This window comes from Panthera tigris, chromosome A2, assembly GCF_018350195.1.
Source record: "Panthera tigris isolate Pti1 chromosome A2, P.tigris_Pti1_mat1.1, whole genome shotgun sequence".
In the NCBI taxonomy this organism is placed as follows: Eukaryota; Metazoa; Chordata; class Mammalia; order Carnivora; family Felidae; genus Panthera; species Panthera tigris.
In genome coordinates, this window is record NC_056661.1 from 84,173,011 (window position 1) to 84,194,663 (window position 21,653).

At 34.0% G+C, this 21,653-nt stretch overlaps 1 protein-coding gene and 1 long non-coding RNA gene across 3 annotated transcripts in view; one reads left to right on the forward strand and one right to left on the reverse strand.

Annotated features, from left to right (window-relative positions):
• CD36 (CD36 molecule) overlaps positions 1 to 20,893 on the forward strand; it is a 53,189-nt gene extending 32,296 nt beyond the window's left edge. For both annotated transcript variants that reach the window (XM_007076785.3, XM_007076784.2), the window contains exons 4-15: positions 454 to 614; positions 5,029 to 5,176; positions 5,616 to 5,795; positions 7,113 to 7,204; positions 9,516 to 9,562; positions 12,197 to 12,266; positions 13,643 to 13,830; positions 16,368 to 16,486; positions 17,502 to 17,575; positions 18,164 to 18,218; positions 19,023 to 19,187; positions 20,039 to 20,893. In XM_007076785.3, coding sequence (XP_007076847.1) covers positions 454 to 614; positions 5,029 to 5,176; positions 5,616 to 5,795; positions 7,113 to 7,204; positions 9,516 to 9,562; positions 12,197 to 12,266; positions 13,643 to 13,830; positions 16,368 to 16,486; positions 17,502 to 17,575; positions 18,164 to 18,218; positions 19,023 to 19,187 — 1,299 coding nt within the window. In that variant the 3' untranslated portion in view covers positions 20,039 to 20,893. The remainder of the gene's footprint in view (positions 1 to 453; positions 615 to 5,028; positions 5,177 to 5,615; positions 5,796 to 7,112; positions 7,205 to 9,515; positions 9,563 to 12,196; positions 12,267 to 13,642; positions 13,831 to 16,367; positions 16,487 to 17,501; positions 17,576 to 18,163; positions 18,219 to 19,022; positions 19,188 to 20,038) is intronic.
• On the reverse strand, positions 613 to 16,010 carry LOC122233289. Its single transcript, XR_006210837.1, has 3 exons — positions 15,777 to 16,010; positions 15,535 to 15,686; positions 613 to 764 (listed from the first exon to the last, which is right to left on the reverse strand). It is a non-coding gene; the product is annotated as an uncharacterized LOC122233289 (long non-coding RNA).
• Positions 20,894 to 21,653: the final 760 nt, after the last annotated feature.

Genomic DNA, 21,653 nt, shown 5'->3' on the forward strand with positions numbered 1-21,653 from the left:
AGTGATCATCTTCTGAAGTGTCCAACTTTTGAAGAAAAGTTAAAGCTTTCAATACCACCAGATTTTTCTCTCTTTTTTCTGTTTTGTCTCATCAATCTGAGGACAGCAGAGAAGTTAATGTTCAACCTGGTAGGAACTTTGTTAGGTTTAATAAAATTTGCTTAATAAGTTATAACTGTTGCAATATAGGGTCACTCTAAAGCTTGCCAATGGTTGGCCTTACATCAACAGCCATGTCTGCAATATTGTACCCTGATTCCCTTTGTAAAAGGTTGACAAAAAGAGGTTGCTATAGTAATTTTTTGAAAACATTTCTGTTGCAACCGTGTGGCAAGGTTCACATGAAGAAGGTACTTGAGCTTAGTCCTTGCCTTGGCTAACAAAGTTATAAACTCCCAGAGGTGCCCATATTTACTACAGAGAAATAACCCAAACTTGTTTTCTTTTTCATAGGAGGTTGTACTCGAGGAAGGTACCATTGCTTATCAAAATTGGGTTAAAACAGGCACAGAAGTTTACAGACAGTTTTGGATCTATGATGTGCAAAACCCACAGGAAGTGGTAACTAACAGCAGCAAAATTAAAGTTAAACAAAGAGGTCCTTACACGTACAGGTGAGTCCTCACAAATAAGTGGCATTCTTTCCTTGACCATACATATTTCTGAAAAACTTCCACTTGAAAAATGCCATTGTTTTCAGATGTACTTCTTCCTGTTCCCCAGTAAAATATCATGAAATATTTTGTTTCTGCCTATATGGAATCCTGATAAGGATTTAATAAGAAATATAGATTTTATTATAAATTCAGCAGTATCAGATAACAACCCTACATTTAAGAAGTCACAGGTGTTTTACAGTTATGACATATATTCTCAACAACTCTGACATATGCATGCATAATAGAAAAAATCTTATCAGAATTTTAAGAACCAGAATATTTTAAGATCCTAAAATTGTATACATTTTATCAGTTATTCTCAAAGTGTGGTTCCCACCCCGACAGCAACAGCCTCACCTGGGAACTTGGTAGAAACACAAATTCTGAGAATCTGCAGATTTTCCCAGATCAAATGAATCAGAGACTCTTGGGTTGGAGCCCAGCAATGAGTTTTACAAATCCTCTGGGTGATTCCAGTACTTACTCAATTTTGAGAACCACAGAATTAAACTGATTTTATGTAACCGCAGTACCTGCTAAGGATTTATAGAAACTAATTTCCAAGTCATATGGGTGTTTATATTGATTCAGTGGCTTCATTCTTATATTTTCTCCAGAACTGAGACCAAAATGCTATGCCTTTCTCTTATATACCCTAATAGTTTAACACAATTCTAAATAGAATGTTCGGGTATTAGAACTAGAGGGGAATGATTAGCTAGGACTTTTCATTTTGTATACTAAAAAACTGACACCAAGGGATATGAAGTGATTGTTATGTTTACACAGACCTAAGAGATGGTACCTCCTAGATTTTTGTGTGTATTTTTATTTCTTATTTAAATTATACACTATGTGTTTTCTCCAACTATCGAAGTAACACAGGGGGGACTGAGGTGCTAAAAGCACTAACTGTAACCAAGGATTAGATTTGTGATATCCATGTGGGAACACCATTAAGTCCTGCTGTATCATTTGTTATACAAATGTGTGATTTTCCCTCAAGGATAATTACAACTAGTTACTTAGTTTGATCAGTTTTTATCACAAAATTACATATTTATTATGATTTCATATAACTCGTAGTTTTAATATCTGTTTTAGATAGTCTATATAGTTTCTTTTCCATGCATTAATATATTTTTAGATTGACTACTCACACACAAAATATAATAAAATAACAGTAGTTGTGAAGGTAGTGGCTGCTGCCATAGTATGTGATATATAAGCTACAAAGGGCTGTGGTGACTTTTCTGTCCTAGCAATTGTCCCCAAGTCTCCTGTCTCTGTGCATATGTCTGTGACTATTCACAGTACTGTTGAAGAACACTTGGTTTTCATTGTTAAAAAACAAAACAAAACAAAACAAAACAAAAAAACCTTGGAAAATGTTTTTTTCATGGTCTTAAAGTTACCATGTTATTATCAAAAACTTATATGAGGTGTGCATGGGTGACTCAGTTTGTTAAGTGTTTGATTCTTGATCATGGCTTCATGGCTCAGGTCATGATCTCTGAGTCATGCGATCAAACCCGGTGCTCGGCTTAACACAGAGCACGGAGCCTGCTTGGGATTCTTGCTCTCTCCCTCTCTCTCTGCTCCTCCCCTGCTTGTGCTCTCTCTTTCAAAATAAACAAGTAAACTTAAAAAAAAAAAAAAAGCCTATGCGAGTATCTTACTCCAAAAAAAATTGTTAAGAAATAATAATCTAAGAAAAAATGTTTAAAAAAGTATAACTTGACTGAACTGCATGCGTGTGAGGAAACTGAATAGTTGTTAGAATTTGAGAACTCTTTCACTTTTATTTTGCAGGGGTATTTTTTTTTTTATTTTTAAAGATATTCCTTGAGATATGTAGAAACAAACAATACTGAATCTAGCCCTAGACAGCTAATACATAGTTACTTTTTAGAGACTTTAACCTATGTCTCTAAGGGACAAAAGGGTTAGTTTAGATTTACTTGGAGAAGCAATGAGGGGAAGGTTGAATTAGGGAAGTGGGATTTGCAGCTAAAGTTTATAAACAATAAATCCCATTTATATAACAATGTTAAAGGGAATTCTAAACTAGGGTTCATCTTAAGATGTCACCAAAATGGAGTCATTAGTGTCTGTCTGGATACCTTAAATAATAAGAAAATAATTGATTACCTTTCAGAAAAAGTTAATAATTTCATATTCTTCCTAACAGCTAATAAGTTTTACTGAACCTGCCTCCCTATAAATTATACCCTGAATACATTTGAAATTGGAAGTGTAGGAGGATGTCCCTCTTCAAACACAACCACAGCTTATTTGGCTGATGTCTGTTAAAGTGAGTTTACTGAAATTTTGACAAGGTACAGCATTGGTCAAAGCATGAAATTGCCTGGATTGAGATCTTAATTATACATACTGTAAATTACGTGGTCTCTATGAAGACTCATTAATTCCTTGAGAATATTCTCAGGTCCAACATTAATCTTTTATTTAAAAAAAATTTTTTTAATGTTTATTTAATCTTGAGAGAGAGAGACAGAGTGTGAGTGGAGGAGGGGCAGAGAGAGAGAGGGAGACACATAATCTGAGGCAGGCTCCGGACTCTGAGCTGTCAGCACAGAGCCCGACGACATGGGGCTTCATGAACTACGAAATCATGACCTGAGCCTAAGTCAGAGGCTTAACTGACTGAGCCGCTCAGGCACCCCTCATCTTTTATTTTTTTAAGTTACTTGGCTTTGGCAGGAGTACAAAGAAAGCAATTTGGGGCAAAGTCTAAGGCAAATTTCTCCCTTTTACCTCATTAACCAACACTTTCCAAAATCTGTGTACATTTTAATTTTTAAACAAAAGAATTGAGCGATTATGTTCTCCTTCTAAAAGTATTTTCTAAACACAGGCCTCAGTTAAAAGATTTTTCTCTTAGTGCCATCTACTGGTATAATGTTGTAAGTACAACTTAAGTAAATTGGAATCTGGGTAACATTTTGCTATTGTTTCAATTATTTTACATACATAAATTTTACTAAAAATTAAAGTACTTCAATTTTAAATGCTAATAGTAGGTTCTCTAATTTAAAATACAATTATGTAAGAAAAACTAGAAGTTGACTAGTAACAGACTGTCTTGGGTGCTCTTTCGTATTTGTATATTCCTGGTATGTCTACAGTACTTCAAGAAGAATAAATAATAAAGCTTTGATGACATTATATTAAAAATAAATTTTCTATAGTACTGTGAACTCTTTTAAAAGAATGTGAGCCATTAACTAATTTGTTTATTCATGCAAAAAATTATTTATCATGAACTCAATATGTGCCAGGCACTCTGCCTGTGGATACAAAACACTCATAATCCCTACCCTTCAGGAATTTACAACTTTATTACACCGGAGTGAAATGTTGTTCCTTGTCCATGGGTTTTCAGTCTTTACCTTAGCTATCTATTCATCTCATGTATGGACATTCACATATATGATAGTGAAATGAATGATATATACCTCATTTTGTCTCAATAAACATCTTGTATTTGGAAAAGATTTTTCTTCATAATAATGAAGATTATTCATTCACCCTTCCCCATGTTCCTAAAAGGTATTTGGTACTTATAAGCCTAGACATTTTACAGCCAGGAGCTTAGAACTAATAAGTATTTAATATACGGCAGGAATGGTGAGGGGAATTGACCTGTAAAATGGAAATTATATTCCATTAGTTATCTTTCATTCTCATTAAAGTACTAGAAAATATGGAAAAGCCAGTGCTGAATACGCTATGTACTTAGAACATTCTTTCTCATTTAGGAAAATGTACTCTTAATATTCATTCCCCTACTGAAACCTTTCTGTCTCCTCCTTACCCTCAGGATCAAGGCCAAACATTTGAGGATAGGATGCAACTCTTTTATGCTTGAGATCTTGCTTACTTCTGTGCTCTATTTCCCATGATACTCCTTATTCTCACCTTGCAATCCATCCAAATTAAACAATTTGTATTTCTAACAATACACCATGGGTCTTTTTACCCCACTCCACCTAAACTTCTATTTGTCATTCAGACCACCTGGGTGGAATTGCTACCAAAATGGCTATCATTACTCCCACTATGACAGTCCTAAACCTGGATTTATATTTATTCTGGGTTTCCCCCTGGACTCTGCATAAGCTCTCATAATGACACATGTTACTTCTCCTATGTTGTGAAGATTTGGGATCACCTCTAATACACTAAAGACCCCGCACTGGCTTACTTGTCATTTTAAACCAATTGGTTGGCATCACTTGTGACGTATTCTATATACTCAAAAATTATTTGTTATGTGAATGGATGGCATTTGAGACCTGTTCACTTGAGACAATTATTTTGAATTTTATTTACTTCTGGTTTTCAGAGTTCGTTATCTAGCCAAAAGAAATATAACCCACGATCCTGAGAACCACACAGTCTCTTTTCTTCAGCCCAATGAGGCCATCTTCGAGCCTTCACTATCAGCTGGAACAGAGAATGACACTTGGACTGTTCTCAATCTGGCTGTAGCAGTAAGTAGACAAACAACAAAAGTACTGGTTTTGAAATACTCTAGGATCCACTGTAGTGGATCTTATGATTAGAACTCTCATCAGATATTCTTCATTTTGTCATTTTAATAAAAATATGTTCCTATGTCATTATTTTGAATGGATTTAGCATCATTTGGAAAAATGACAAAATCATAACAACTGAATTGGAAGACTACTTTATCATTAAAAAAAAAATAGGGTTGAATTTTAAATGTCTCCTTGTGACTGGCACTGAGGCAGAGAAATGTAGTCATCTAGGGATTAGATAAATTGTACTTTTTGTCCTGGCAAGATTGAGCAGTAATTTTAAAGATAAGGTTAGATTTGTTTCTATTAAACTTAAGGCTCGTATTAAATCCATCTATGTGTTAAAAATATGATACTAAAATTGATGTCTCAAACTGATTTTTTTTTATAGGCTGCACCCCATCTCTACCCAAATACATTTGTTCAAGTGGTACTCAATTCACTTATCAAAAAGTCAAAATCTTCCATGTTTCAAAAAAGAACTGTGAAAGAGCTCTTGTGGGGCTATAAAGATCCGTTCTTGAGTTTGGTTCCATATCCTATTTCCACGACAGTTGGTGTGTTTTTTCCTGTGAGTACCAAATGTGAATGTTGATTTTTTATATCTTAGATAAATATAATGACATTGGCAATTTATAATTTTACAACTTAGTGTGTTCACATGATTTCTGATCTGGGAGTAGATACTCTAATTTTTTATTTTATTATTTTTATTATTTATTTATTTATTTACTTATCTTGAGGTTATTCTAATTTTTTAAAGTCTCTATCTCAAATGGCTCTGTAGTTAGAAAATTTTACTCATCTAAATTTAACAATTAAATTTAAAATGAATAAACTGAGATTTAATTAGGTTTCCATTCTTTGATAAATACACAATTGTCTAAAATAGGTTGTAAGCCAATAAGGCTGCGAATAATATTTTCTGTTTTGATTCCCCTTATCAAAAAATCAAGTTTAATACTGTATTTTTCTTTGTGTTAAATGTATTCATCTTAACATTCCTCCTTCTCCAGAACTCTCACAAATTTGTGTTAATAAAAATTTAAAAGTTAGCCTAAATTGGAACACAGTGAGATTGACAAATCAGCAATGTCCTATTTTAATGCACTTTGTCAAAGATATGGCAGTTTGCAGATGAAATAAAAAGTGAATTTGGCAATGTACTTATAGTTTAATATTTTGAATTATAAATAGGACAAGCTAACTATTGAATTAGAATTTTGACTGATTTATTTGGCACTATATGTGATATTAGTTATATTCTCCAGTTTATTGTTGTTATTTTACTTTTAGATAGTGTTTAGGATTGAAAGGTTATATGCCACTAAACAGGAATGTAGAAAGCTTTAAAGGATCAGAGATTCAGTTACTATGTTTTGACTCAAAAACTCTTAACATCTTTCCTTGGCTGATTGCATTTTTAATTTTGTAGGCCTAAGTTTTATATCCACTTGTTAAAGATCATAACATTTAGAAAGAAAACAAAAAATATCATAACATTTAGAAAACCTCTAGAAGTCTTCCCTTGTTCTCAAAGTTTTTTCTTAATATCCCCTTACCTCAATATAATAGGAGTAGTGATCAAAATTGCCTTACTAGCTTAGTTATGACCAGAGTTTGGATCATGGCAACTTCTGGTATTGGTCTTTCTTCCTTTGTCTCAACCCCTAGCACAAATTTGAGGTGCCATTTATAGCCTATGTTTTTAAAGTGTTAAAGACCAATAATTTTAAAACTTGATTGCATATATATTTCAGGCCACATAAAATAATTATTAATTATCGATAACTGGTATTTGAAAAATATGAACATGAGTTACATACTTTATAACTTGGAAACTATGACTTGTCCTAGAAGTAATTTCTTCTTGTACATATCTTTTCAGTACAACAACACTGCAGATGGAGTTTATACAGTTTTCAGTGGGAAAGACAACATAAACCAAGTTGCCATAATTGACACTTACAAAGGTAAAAAGTAAGTATCCAGGTAAAGTGTGTGAACTCCAAAGCAGGAGGGGTATTTATTTAACAACTGCTAAGGCACAGGCACTAACTATGGTCCAGATCTGCCTATATCTCAGCCCTGGAACTTCGTGTTCTTTGAGGTGTTAACCCTCTAGTTGTGACAACTGGTCACTAGTGCATAGTTGCTAAATATCAGCCTCACTATAGAATTAGCTTTACCTTTGTACACAGGTTCTCTTACATAAAGAAATCCAAAGTGAATTCCATCTCTGTTGCATGGCCACCATCACAGTACACTCATACGGCCACAAATGAAAGGAAGAAAAGCATTACATCAGCTGATCAACTAGCAGATAGAAAAACATAGTTTTCTGGGTGTGTTTAACTTGTTATATTGAGCCTATCAAATAAAAATTGTTCATTCCACAGCATGACTTCATGTGTCTCTATTAAGTTGAAAACTTAATGAATCCATGCAGATGTTGTCATGGCGTTTTCCTTCAAAATTTCTTAATTTGCTATATTGATAAATCAGCATTTTATACCTTTATCAGTGCAAAAGTGGAATTAGTACTGCAAATATAGTTCTGAAGTTGCCATATTAAACTTGAAAATAAAGACCAGGCCTCCTCTGAAGTAGTAATAGAATGATTACTATTCTATCTTGTTACTACTGGATTACTACTATGCTACTATTCTGAATGAATAGTAGATAGTCATGATTTGCTTTTTTCCTTAGCTCCTGCTTAATCATCTAGAGTACACATAATTTATCATGTAAATTTATCATGTAACAAAGGAAGAATCTCAATAAATGTCAGGGAAGAAAGTCATCTTCTCTTTTAATCAAGGTTAATAAATATGCTTTGGATCAGTTATTTCCTGGAAAGAATACAGTAATCAAAATTCAGAGAGATTAAAGGTTTTTATTAATTAATACAAGTAACCACTGCCTCACACTGAGTCCTTATCTAAAAATTGCATACAACCATTAAATATTCACTTAGGTAGTAGTTTTTCTTCTATAGATTCCATACTAACATCTTTTTATAGAAAAGTATAGTGGAGGAAAACTCACACTCCTAAATGCTTATTGCAATGAAATCACATCACTGTATATTGAGAAACACAAGCATTTTTGCCTTTTCAATATTACAGAGATATTTTGAGGAGAGTTACTAAGTGCTTCTAATTGGAGTAAGAATTCCACCTCAGTTTAAGATTTGATAAGCTTAATGTAACTGATCATGGCAAGACTGAGCATGGTTAACAGTTTATTCCGTTTAAAAAAAAGTAACATATTAAAAAAATAAAAATAAATAAACAGTGAGACTAATTAGAAAAAAAAATTTTTTTAATAAAAAAGAAGCAACAACTTCCCTTGACATCTCGCTAGATGATACATTATCAGTGGGGAAAAACCTGGTTTTGCATCACCAAAAAGTGGCTGAGGATACAGAGAAATTTTTACTACTATTTTTATTGCTTCCAGTTATATATACATATATCTTACTTAGACATCAGTATATAAATTAATAAACTCTGTCCTTTATTTTTTAATGTTTTTATTTATTTTTGAGACAAAGAGAAACAGCAGGAGCAGGGGAAGGGCAGAGAGAGAGGAAGACTCAGAATCCGAAGCAGGTTCCAGGCTCTGAGCTGTCAGCACAGAGGCTGACACAAGGCTCAAACTCACAGACTGTGAGATCATGACCTGAGCTGAAGTCAGACGCTTAACCAACTGAGCCACCCCAGTGCCCCAACTCTGTCCTACTTTAATGCAAGCTTATGCAAGAGTTAAAAGGGAGAAAAGTATAAATTGATGATCTATATGTTTCCATCTCTTTCTTCGACATCAGCTTTTCTTTCTTCCCTACACCCCTCTTCTCCCTCATACTCCCTCCCTCAAATATGAAGAAAACCACTTCATATTTACCTATATATTTTGAAAACTCAACATATTACCAAATAGTTCATTTCTCCAAATGGAAAAAAAAATTCTCTGCTATGTAGAGATATAAATTTCTGAGGTATTTCTCCTTTTTCTTTTTTCAGAACTGCTTTCTATTCTAAGTTGTGTTAACATTTGGCACTTTTTATTTTATAATCTGGCACTTAATGGTATTGGGCACTTAATTTATCTCAACAAGATGAAACCTTCAAACAAAACATAAACCACAGGACTTAGAACATTGCTTAAACTTAGCATTTGTCACACATCTAATCTTTATTTTAGCAATATTGAATCATAATAGACTAATATGAGAAAGGTACTCTAGAAAAAAGAACGTTTATTCATTTCCTTTCTTTTTATTCCAAAGGAATCTCTCCTATTGGCCAAGTTATTGTGACATGATTAATGGTACAGGTAAGGGCATTTGTTTTGTGGTAATAATCACCATGAACCCACCTCCCTCTCTCCCACAAATTCCACCACTGTACTTACAATGTTCTGAGTGTTAAGGGTATGCGTTTACCTATCTTTATATCCCAAGGACATAATTGAGAGTGTCTATTGTTACACAGGCTTAGTAAATGTCTGCCTAATGTGATGGGATTTCTGAAGATTAATCCTTGAGGATTAGCCTTTACTGCATTACTAGGGAAACATTTGATTAGTAAAACCTTGACTACATGAACTATCTTCATGGCAACAGAAGTAAAAGAGCAAAAAGAAAAACTTAGAAAAGTAGTTAATATTCACATGTTTTATAAATACTGTACAGAAAATGATTTAAAATTGAAACATTTTAAAAATGAAGATAATTACAAAAGGTAAAATCTACTTTCAAGTGAGATTTCAAGCAGAAGTAGAAACTGTGAAGTTGCAAGACAGCCCTGTATTTCCGAATAAGGTGATCAGAATGAAAGAAAAAGAAAAACAAAAACTTAACAGGTTTCATGCCCACTAACCATGAAAAATGTGTACAAAAATGAATATTCTGAACTAGAAGTGGGGAGAAAAGAAAGTAGAAGGAACTTAGATTTGCAGCATGGTTAGATTTGGCTGCTTCTTCTCCATGAAGAAAAGCAAAGTACAAGTAGACCTATTAGTTTAAGAACTAAGGTTTTAAAAAGCAAATGGGGATCAATACCATGAGGTAATTAAAACCTGAGATAAGGTGAGCTCTCAGCAATGCAGAAGCAAAGACAGAGAAGCATGATGTTTACAAAGGCAGTACCCTGTAGGAAAACAATATATTAAAGATGAAGAAAGTTAAATACAAAGTTATGTAAAGGGTGGGGAATAAGAACAAAACACAGGGTATTTACTTTCCCAAAGGTATTGTTGAGCTTTACATGCCTATTTAATTTTGTTACCACTGTCTTCTAGAAAACAACAGCAAAAACACAGTTGAGTTTGCTTTGTAGCAAGTTTCAAGAAATCCCTAAACAAAGCATTTCTGCAAATAAATTGTCAAGTGTCCTAATACTACTAACTCCAATAATTACATAAGTGTAGTATTTCAGACTTTAAATACAGAGAAACAGATTGTACTGCTCCTTAATAGTAATGGATTCTTAATGGTAATGAAAAGAAAAAAAAAAAAAAAGCTATTAAACAATTCTGTCCAAAGCTAAAAAGTTTTAAAAGGGGAGGTAAAGGATTCATTAATCACAAAAATATAAGTACATGAGCATCAGGCATAAAGTTAAAAGTATCTAAGAGGAAAAAAGAAGGAAAACAAATGAGGATCAGAGGGAGATTGGACAGAGCAGAGGACTCAGATGTGATCACTGGGAGAGAGATTCTTGGTTGATGGCCTCAGGGAAAAGCAACCAACAAAACTGAAAAAGTCATAGTATAGAAGTGTCCCTTCCACCTTCAGTGAGTAAGAGACAGAACATGAAAATATTGATACACATCTGAATGTTTAAAAAAAAAGTCTGCAATCTTGTACTTATTTCCATGGTACTTGTTAGAAATAATTATGGCATAATCTTCAATGATATTTCAGTAATAATTCTTACAGCTTTTTAATGTATTCTTTTCCTTCAATGGTTAAAGTGTTGGAAAGGCAAGTTGGAGATGATGTCCACTGAGTCACCTATCTGGGGAGTTTAAACTAAACTCTAATATCCAATGCTCTCAATACCACAATCAAATTCACTGTGATATTCTATTTCATTGATCACAAGAGTATAAGTGAAATGTAATAAGATCACAAGATTGAAGCGTAATTGAAGGATGGGCACTGTTTACAACAAACACATTCAGTTCTGTGGCTCATTTTAGTGATACTTATTTGAGACGCTAATAGAGGAGTTATCGAGTGATTTCTTCATATATCCAGTGTGTTCCATGGATCATAACCATAGTAGAAATTCAATAAATACAACAAAATCCTTTTTGTAAGGTGATGGATATATTTCAAAGCAGTTAGAGGAAATTCTAGTTAGTGAGAGAATTTTAATAAATTTTTAAAATATTACTCAACCATTAGGACAGACGAATGAATCCCTATAAAATGTAAGAAAAACATAACTCTAACTGAAGTCCTAAGTGAATTTCATAGAAATAAAAGTGCCACTCTCCTTAAAGGGTGGGGAGATTTCAAAAACAAACACAATCACAATTTTAACAACATGTGATTTTGCTATTATTTTTGTAAATATTTATTTTTAAGGTGTGGGGAAATTTAACATGAAACTAAATACCAATGAATATATATAGTATACAGACTTACTGAATATGGTAGCTGCTAGCCCTGTGTTGCTATTAAGGAATTGAAATGTGCTATAAATATAAAATACACATGGGATTTTGCTAATTTTTAGATCGATTACATGTTGAAATGATGGCATTTGAGATACATTGGGTTAAAAAAAATATATATCTGTTTTGTTTTTTTCCTAAAAGAAATTGGCTACTAAAGAATTTAAAAAGTACATCTACAGTTTGCATTATATTTCTATTGACCATACTGGAATAGAGATTTCTAGATTTTTCTAGGATACACATTACATCTAATCCCTTGCCACTGGCTTGATTTTTGAACAGACGCAGCCTCATTTCCACCTTTTGTTGAGAAGACGCGAGTGTTACGTTTCTTTTCTTCTGACATTTGCAGGTAAGACCAAGACGCTCAATGTATTTCTGTAACTTAGAATTTTTTTTTCCTCAAGTGACAAAGCACAGACCAAGAAGCTTATACTTAATAATTATGTTTTCTGAGAAGACTAAAATACACATAGGGAAATTTTTCTTGATTTATTCAGGATAAATACAATATGGAATTGATAATGTGCTTATTAACTTTTCTAAAAATTGAGGGCTGCAGGAGGATATTTTACATAATGCAAATTATTTTATTCTCATTTTGAAGCGTGAACTATTTTTTTTAAAAAAACTAAACTAGTAGTATATTCAATAGCAATTATGTCTAGAAGGTCATCCCCATCTTTCTAATGTTGTCCAGAGAAGATGATGCCATTGTCACAGAACTATGTTAATGTCACATTAACAGCCTCTTTTAAAAACGGTGGAACCCAGTAGATATCACATAAGCATTGGAACCCACGCCAGTTCACTCTTAGCCCTTTTCCTAAAGATCATATGTTTATGGGCAAACATTTAAAATATCTCCGTATTTTCCTTATCTGTAAAATTGAAGAGAGCAGTGTTTCTTCATATAGGGTTATGTGGGGATTAGAAGAAATAGGTATAGAGCCCCCGCACATTGCCTAGGTGTTGGTGAATACTAAGTAAACGATGGAGGCACACTCAGTAAATAATGAGATGTATATCAAGAACTCACATGCAAGTACCTCAGTGAGTATGTGGTGTTTCTCTCCAGGATTAAGTTTTGAAAGAAAGAAATTTTAATTGTATTTCCTGTAACCTGGGCACAAATAAAGGATTTGAGGGAAGTCATATAAATATTTAATCTACCGAGGAAATGAACTATGAGAAACATCTTCAGTGTAAATAATCCATGGTAATACATAAGCAAAAATTGCTCTTGGAAGCTTTTGAGAACAAAGAATAGTTCACGCTCAGGTATTGTGTCCTGGTATGCCTTAAAATTTCACAAGAAAGTTTTTTTCATGTGAATTAAATGAGGATTTAAAATTCTAACAAGAGTATCCAATCTTTAATTTTTTTTAACATTTATCTATTTTTGAGAGACTGAGAGCACGAGCAGAGGAGGGACATGGGGGGGGGGGGGAGACACAGAATATGAAGCAGACTCCAGGGTTGGAGCTGTCAGCACAGAGCCTGATGTGGGGCTCAAACCCACGAACTGCGAGATCATGACCTGAGCCATAGGTCATTTGCTGACCTGAGCCATAGGTCAATTGCTTAACTGACTGAGCCAACCAGGCGCCCCAAGTATCTAATCTTTCTTATTTAAAGCAAGAATATAATCTAAAAATAAGCGGAAAAAATAATCTCTAGAATGTAGTTTAGGTTCCTGGAATAAAGCTCTTTTTTCTCTGTGTTTAGGTCAATCTATGCTGTGTTTGGAGCTGAAATTAACCTGAAAGGAATCCCTGTCTATAGATTTGTTCTTCCATCCATGGCCTTTGCATCTCCACTTCAAAATCCAGATAACCATTGTTTCTGCACAGAAACCGTTATCTCCAATAACTGTACATCATATGGTGTATTAGACATTGGCAGATGCAAAGAAGGTAAGTGTTCTCAGTGTCACAGTCCATGATATAATTTGAAGCCTTGATGAGTGAGCATCATCAGGGAAATACAAATCAAAACCATGAGATACCACTTCACACTCATCAGAATGACTAAATTAGCAACACAGGAAACAGATGTCGGTGAGGATGCAGAGAAAGGGAAACCCTCTTACACTGTTGGTGGGAACACAAACTGGTGCAGCCACTCTGGAAAACAGTCTGGAGGTTCTTCAAAAAGTTAAAAATAGGGGCGCCTTGGGTGACCCAGTTGGTTAAGCATCCAACTTTGACTCAGATTATGATCTCATGGTTCGTGAGTTTCGAGCCCCGCATCGGGCTCTGTGCTGACAGCCTAGAGCCTGCTTCGAATTCTGTGTCTCCCCCTCTCTCTGCCCCTCCCCTGCTCATGCATGCTCTCCTCTCTCACTCTCTCTCTCTCTCTCTCTCTCTATCAAAAATAAACAAACATTAAAAAACTTTTTTTAAAAAAGTTAAAAATAGAACTACCCCATTGCCCAGCAATTGCACTACTAGGTATTTACCCAAAGGATATAAAAATACAAATTTGAAGGGGCACATGCACCCCAGTGTGTATAGCATCATTATCAACAATAGTCAAACTATGCAAAGAGCCCAAATATCCATCGACTGATGAATGGATAAAGATATATCATATACCACAACTTCTTTATCCATTCATCATTAGATGGACATTTACACACACACATATATGCATACACGCACACACATATATACAATGGAATATTAGTTGGCCTTCAGAAAGAGTAAAATCTTGCCATTTGCAGTGCTATGGATGGAGCTAGAGGGTATTGTGCAGAGCAAAATAAGTTCATCAGGGAAAGACAAATACCATATCATTCCACTCATATGTGGAATTTAAGACACAAAACATATGAACATATGGGAAGGGACAAGAAAAGAAAGGAAGGCAAACCAAAAAGACTCTTATGTACAGAGAATAAACTGAGGGTTGCTGGAGGGGAAGTGGATGGCGGATGGGTTAAATAGGTGATGGGTATTAAGGAGGGCACTTTGATGAGCACTGGATGTTACATGTAAGTGATGAATCACTAAATTCTACTCCTGAAACCAGTTTTACACTACATGTTAAATAAATAGAATTTTAATAAACACTGAAAAAAATACACAAAATAAAATGCAACCTTGAGGCACCTGGGTGGCTCAGTCAGTTAAGTACCTGACTCTTGATTTCGGCTAAGGTCATGATCTTGAGGTTTGTGAGATCGATCTCCTCGTGGGGCTATGTGCTGACAAAGTCTGCTTAGGATTCTCTGTCTCCCTCTCTGTCTGTGCCCCTTCACCACTTGCTTGTGCACACACTCTCTCTCAAAATAAATAAATAAACATTTTTTAAAAAATGCAACTTTTACCCAAGATCCCTTTCAACCAAAATTTAAAATTAAAGCGAGAAAGCAAGAAGACAGTTAAGGAAGCGTGGTAATAGAATAATTTTGCTTTGATTTTTGTTTTGTTTTTGAGGTCCCAGTTGTGTTCCAGTGTTGTGAAACTTAGTTATTATTAGGTAAAACCATACTGATATTTCCCTGCTACTTTGGACAATGTCTATTTAGGTCCTTAGCCCATTTTTTGTTATCTGGTGGTTTTTTTTTTTTTTGAGTTCTATGAATTCATTATATGTTTTTTATATCAACTACTTACTGAATATGTGGCTTGTATCCATTCCACAGTTACACTTTTCATTTTGTTGGTTTCCTGGGCTCCTTTCAAATAGATGGTAAAACAAGAATAATTCCTAGAGTACTTTGAACATCCCAACTTGTCCATCTGCCATATTTCTAGATTTTTCTTCCCTAGAAATTGGTATATAAAAATATGTTTTCAATATGTCTCTGAAAGAAGAATTGACTTAAAAACAAAACTTGGAATCTTATTTAGCTCACCTTCATATTGGAGTCAATGTGAAGGCAAAAAAGAAGACCTCTTAAATTAATTCTCATTCACAGACTTATTACTGCCTGAAACAAGAACATGATTGAAATTTTATGCTCAGCAGCTCATCTTTACATATTGAAAATTGACATCTAAGGAAGAACAGCAGGCATTAACTTACTGTTTAATAGGATGATGCATAAATTTTTATTTTCTTTTTGTACAATAGTGATCAGGTAATATAATTCTCCCCCACCCTCACTCCCCAATCATTGTTCAAGCCTAGTTATGCATTCTTTTATTTAAAATTTTTATATTTGGGCTGCCTGAGTGGCTCAATTGGTTAAGCATCCGACTTAATTTCAGGTCATGATCTTGTGGTTTCTGAGCTTGAGCCCTGTGTCGGGCCCTGTGCTGACAGCTCAGAGCCGGGAGCCAGCTTCTGATTCTGTGTCTTCCTCTCTCTCTCTCTGCCCCTCTCTCTCTTTCAAAAATGAATAAACATTAAAAAAAGTTTGTTTTATTTTTAAGGAAATATTTTTTGGGTGGTATGCGAAATGAGAAAAATTATTTATCTCCAATATCTCTTAAAATGTTTTCAGGAAAACCTGTGTATATTTCACTTCCTCATTTTCTACATTCAAGTCCTGATATTGCAGAACCCATTGAAGGCTTAAATCCAAATGAAGACGAACATAGCACATACTTAGATGTTGAACCTGTAAGCAAACATATTATTGATCTGATTTCATTAAATTGAAGGAAAAAGTAAATTCTCTCCTTGTTAATTGCAGTTACTGAATCACAATCTTGATATATTACTATTATTTCAGTCAAAATGACATTATTTCTTTCTATTGTTGCTTATGAAATGTCAAGGTAATTAAACTTCAGTTTCTCAGCATATGGAAATTTATATGCCTATCTAATGGTTCATAGGTCAGGAATACCAATGATGGGAATGATTCTAATTGGCTTAAAACAATTTGAGATGTATAAAATAATCATCAAATAGTAATTTATAACTGTAAATACTGCTTATATGAAGAGATACTGTGTATTATGAGGAATTAAAAGATATTTTATGGGTATTATGTGAATTCAGGGCAAGATCTATTTCACTTAGGGTCAAGAAAAATCAATAAAAATTCCTGTAACTCAACAGTTTAAAGTTTTAAATGATTTTGATATTTTCCTCTTCAAAAGTCAAATGAAATGTCAAAATTTTAATAGTCATGTGTCACTTTAAATAATGATACAACTAGTATAATTACACTGAGGATACATGGATTTTTACTGAATATATATCTGGCCTTGTGTAGTTTAAGAATCTAATTATATGAGCTCTGTGTTTCCATATTGCTGATTACCAAAATCATGTTAGGTAACTATCACGAATCTAACTAAAGCCTTGACATTTGGTTGGGCAAAGAAATTGTGTATGCAATACCTGCATATACACATGTAATTATAGATAGCTATTTGGTTAAATATCACATATCTAACTAAAGACCTGACATTTTGTTGCACAAAGTTATTATGTGTGCACATACCCGCATACATATATATGCCTGCATATACACATGTAATTATAGATATGTAATAATTTAATATGTCCAATTAATTTCACAAGTTTCAAGTAGTAGCGTCATATTAAATTTTACATAATAATAAAAGTAAGTTTGGATATTGCAACTTTTTGTTTAAAGTTGGTAATTAGTTTGTTCTCTTTTTAGATAACTGGATTCACTTTACGATTTGCAAAACGGCTGCAAATCAACATATTGGTCAAACCAGCAAAGAAAATTGAGTAGGTCTCTTAAGTGAGGTTATCACTGCATGATTTTTGTAGTATTTTCTTTTCATAGACTTAACTCACATTCTTATAAGAAGTGGAAAGAATATAAAATTTCAACTTCCCTTTGCTTAATGTTATTAAATAATTATTAAATGCTTATGATAATTTTTTAAATTTATAATTATGCCTAGTGTTTATAGAAATGATATTTACACATATTTTGATATGTTTTAATTTAAGTATTTGGTGGTATCTCTCATTTTGCTAGCTGTCCAGATACTTCCATGACCATAGTTTCCAGAATTCATATTTTACCTTCCTGGGTAGAATTTGTTGAAAGGGAAAATCTGTGCTTAGAAAAAGTTAATCTAATTATATATCTGTATTAAACAGATTTGTAAGCATGGAAAATGTCTGAGGAACAGCTATATTAACATTCAAATGACTTGTTACAGGGAACAGAAATCAAGGAACTTAACCAAGTTGCAAAAGCAACTAATTTCTGAACATATATTTACACTAGTACTTGTTGAAATTTCTGTTGTGTATGTGTAATATATTAGTATATATTTTCATAATTACTTTTAATGTATATTACAGGGCATTAAAGGGTCTTAAGCGGAACTATATTGTGCCTATTCTTTGGCTTAATGAGGTTAGTATTTTTATCAGTAAACAGTAAACTTCATTGGTGTTTCAAAATTAAATATATATGTATAGTTTTTGAAGTTGTATATGTTTTCATTGCCCATATAGATGAATATATATATATATTTGAGAAAACCCAATCACATAGTTGTATCAGTTTTCAGTATTTTTCTTTTAGAAAATCAAAGCAATTTCTATCATTTTAGATTATTTTCAAAATGCATCTTTAGGCACTTTTTCTTGGCATAGTGCTTATTTTAAGAAAGAGTCATACATACATGTAACTCCAAATAACTCAAGACTCAGTGAATATTATACTGGTAATAAAAGTCAACCAAACTTATAAAGGCCAGGTTAGAATAGGTGTATGCAGTCTATCCTATTCCCTGATGACATAATTTTAGTGTAAACCATGATATCAATTAGCCCCAGAATTGGGGAATGCAGTACATAAAACTTCAGAGCGATTGAAACTATTGAAACCTTGCCACTTCCCTTGGTTAAAGGGAGCATCTTTTGGAAAGGATGTTATAAGGTCATTCTGAAGATCAGTGAAGCCTAGCATGTTCAATAGTGCTATATAACATGTGCAAAGTGGGGGAAGGATTATATTTCACTCTCTAAGTATTCTACCTTGGCATTTACTGCCGCCTTTGACATGCAAAGTGAATTATCCTAGTTTATCTTAAACATACAGATGACTAACACCTATGCAAGCATTTGGAGGAAAGAGTGATATGTAAGTGGAAGGTTTTAAGTCTTTTGCTTTGCTCATCTATTCAAATCATGTTAATCGTTAACTTTATTACAGACTGGTACCATTGGTGATGAGAAGGCAGAAATGTTTAGAAAAAGAGTGACTGGAAAAATCAACCTTCTTGGCCTGGTAGAAATTACCTTACTCAGTGTTGGCGTGGTGATGTTTGTTGCATTTATGATTTCATACTGTGCGTGCAGATCAAAGAAAGTAAAATAAGTAAGTATATACCAAAAATTATTACCTGTATTCATTTTACCAAAGAGGGGTTATAAAATTAGCCTACAAACATTTTTAGATTTGTCTACCCAACTACCATTTTCAATATATCCTCCAAGTTTTGAGATAGCTAATGTAAATTAAAACACAAAGACTGAATGAGTAAATAAGGCCTATGAGCAGATTACTCATTGCATCAAGCAGATTACTACATTGCATCTTAAGTTCTGGGAGGAATGGAATAAAAAAATGAAATTATCACCTTTGAAAGTACGAATATAGCTTTAGTGCAAAATCCTGACTTTTAATTTTTTTTATTTTTTTTTTAATGTTTATTTTTGTGAGAGAAAATGTGAGCAGGCAAGGGGCAGAGGGAGAGAGAAGACAGAGGATCCAAAGCAGACTCTTTGCTGACAGCAGAGAGCCCCATGCAGGGCTCGAACCCCAAACCTGTGAGATCGTGATCTAAGTCAGAGGCTTAACTGAGTCACCCAGGTGCCCCAGTGACATTTTGTTTCTTGATTATTTCTAGCTAATTATAACAAAAAGTCACAAGTAATTAATACATTATTGTCTAGGGCAGGTTATGGGAGATTGAAATTATTTTTTTTAATATGTATTTATTTAGAGAGAGCCTGAGCATGAGTGGGGGAGAGGCAGAGAGAGGATCTCTGTGTTGACAGCACAGAGTCAGATGCGGGGCTTCATCTCACCAACTGTGAGTTGATGACCTGAGCCTCAATCAAGAGTTGGAAGCTTAACCAACTGAGCCACCCAGGCACCCCGAGATTAAAATCCGTAAGGGATTTTCCCACTGCTTTCTGATTAATAACATTTCTTCTATTTTCCAGGCAGTAAATGAGTTTCAACCTTTATGTACCAGCTACATCAGGGCCATTGTTACTATTGACCTACAAAATGAAGATTAAATATGCTTTATTTTTACAAAACACAGCTTCTAGTTGAAGAAATGGTGGCATTATTTTTGCACTAAGCAGCAGCATATTTCTGATTTTAAGATATTATTAAAAATTTATACTTTGAACACAAAACTGGAGCCTTTTAAAATTCTTCATGTTCACAAACTGATTTCAGTTTCTATGGACCTGGCTCAAGCATGAACCAATTGTTTTTATTTGGTACTGATTCACCAACTGGTTCCCTGGTGGCAAATTCAGCACAGTGCACATTCTCAACAAATGTTGGACCCTGAACGCTTGTCTTCTTTATCAAGGGAAAACATCAGCATCCCTATTCGTTGCAATAGACTGACGCCAGGACTGTCAGTACATCACATTTCATGAGTGCCACCAATTGTGAAAGACATTTAAGAATGGAAAGTAAATGATTGGCCTTAAGAGCCATTCATTATATATTACTTAAGTTTCTTTCTCTGTGGAATCCTTTGTACAGCAACAGCAGGCATTGTAACCATTTTCTTACTTTATAGCAAATGGGCTTATATTTTATCACTAATTATGCAAATGGACATTATTTTTAGCACATTTTGGCTCTTCATGTTTAAGAACTTTGTCATCTTCCACATCCTGAAGCTCTTCTAGCAATACGGGGAGATTGTGATCTTTCTGCTCAGTTACATGCAACTTACGCTTGGCAACTTCAGAATCTTGTGCTAGCATTAAGAGATGTAAATGACAATAAAGGAATTATCATACGAAAGATTATCAAGGATTGAATTGTGTTAATAGTTATTTGTTGTAATAGTTCTTATTTCCCTTGTCACCTCGGAAAGACTGGTCTCAAACATTAAAATATGTTCTTCCTTAAATTCCTGTGTTTTTCATGGTTCTTGTGACACAAAGCATTTACCCTAATTTAATATTCCATCTGAATCTCTATTTCCTTCTGGCATATGCTTTCTGAATTCAATCATGACAACTTTCTCCTAGGCTAAATTTTTAAGCGAATAGGAGGAAAAACAAACAAACAAACAAAAAGATATTTTGTTTCATCCTCTGCAGAAGCAGGACTTGAGCTCTAAACTGAAGGATTTTTCCTTTCTATGAGGAGACATACTGGTAAGTAATCCTGCTTTCTTCAGCAAGGGTTCACTTATTGGAGAGAACTAGTCCTCTGAAAAAGTTCCTCACAGAAAGGGAAGATGCACCACATTGTCTTGTGTTTTATACACAGTGGTTTATAGGACAAAGTAGTAGTAACTGGTTTGGATATGAACATTGATTAAAAGTAACTTGTTTCCCTCACATTACCTTCCAGGGCAAATACTGAAAATCCAAAGATACTGCCAGTTTGGAGGGATCATTAGAAAATCTCAAAAGTGTACTGATTTAGTGCCTTTACATTTAATTGAAAGGGGGGGGGGTGGGGGGTGGGTGGAAGGCATCCCTGTAAGCTAGTGACATGTAAGATTAGATTCTGGACATCTTATATGTAAAAGTGGACATGTTGATCTAAGAGATATAGGAAGGAAATTAATTCTTGAAC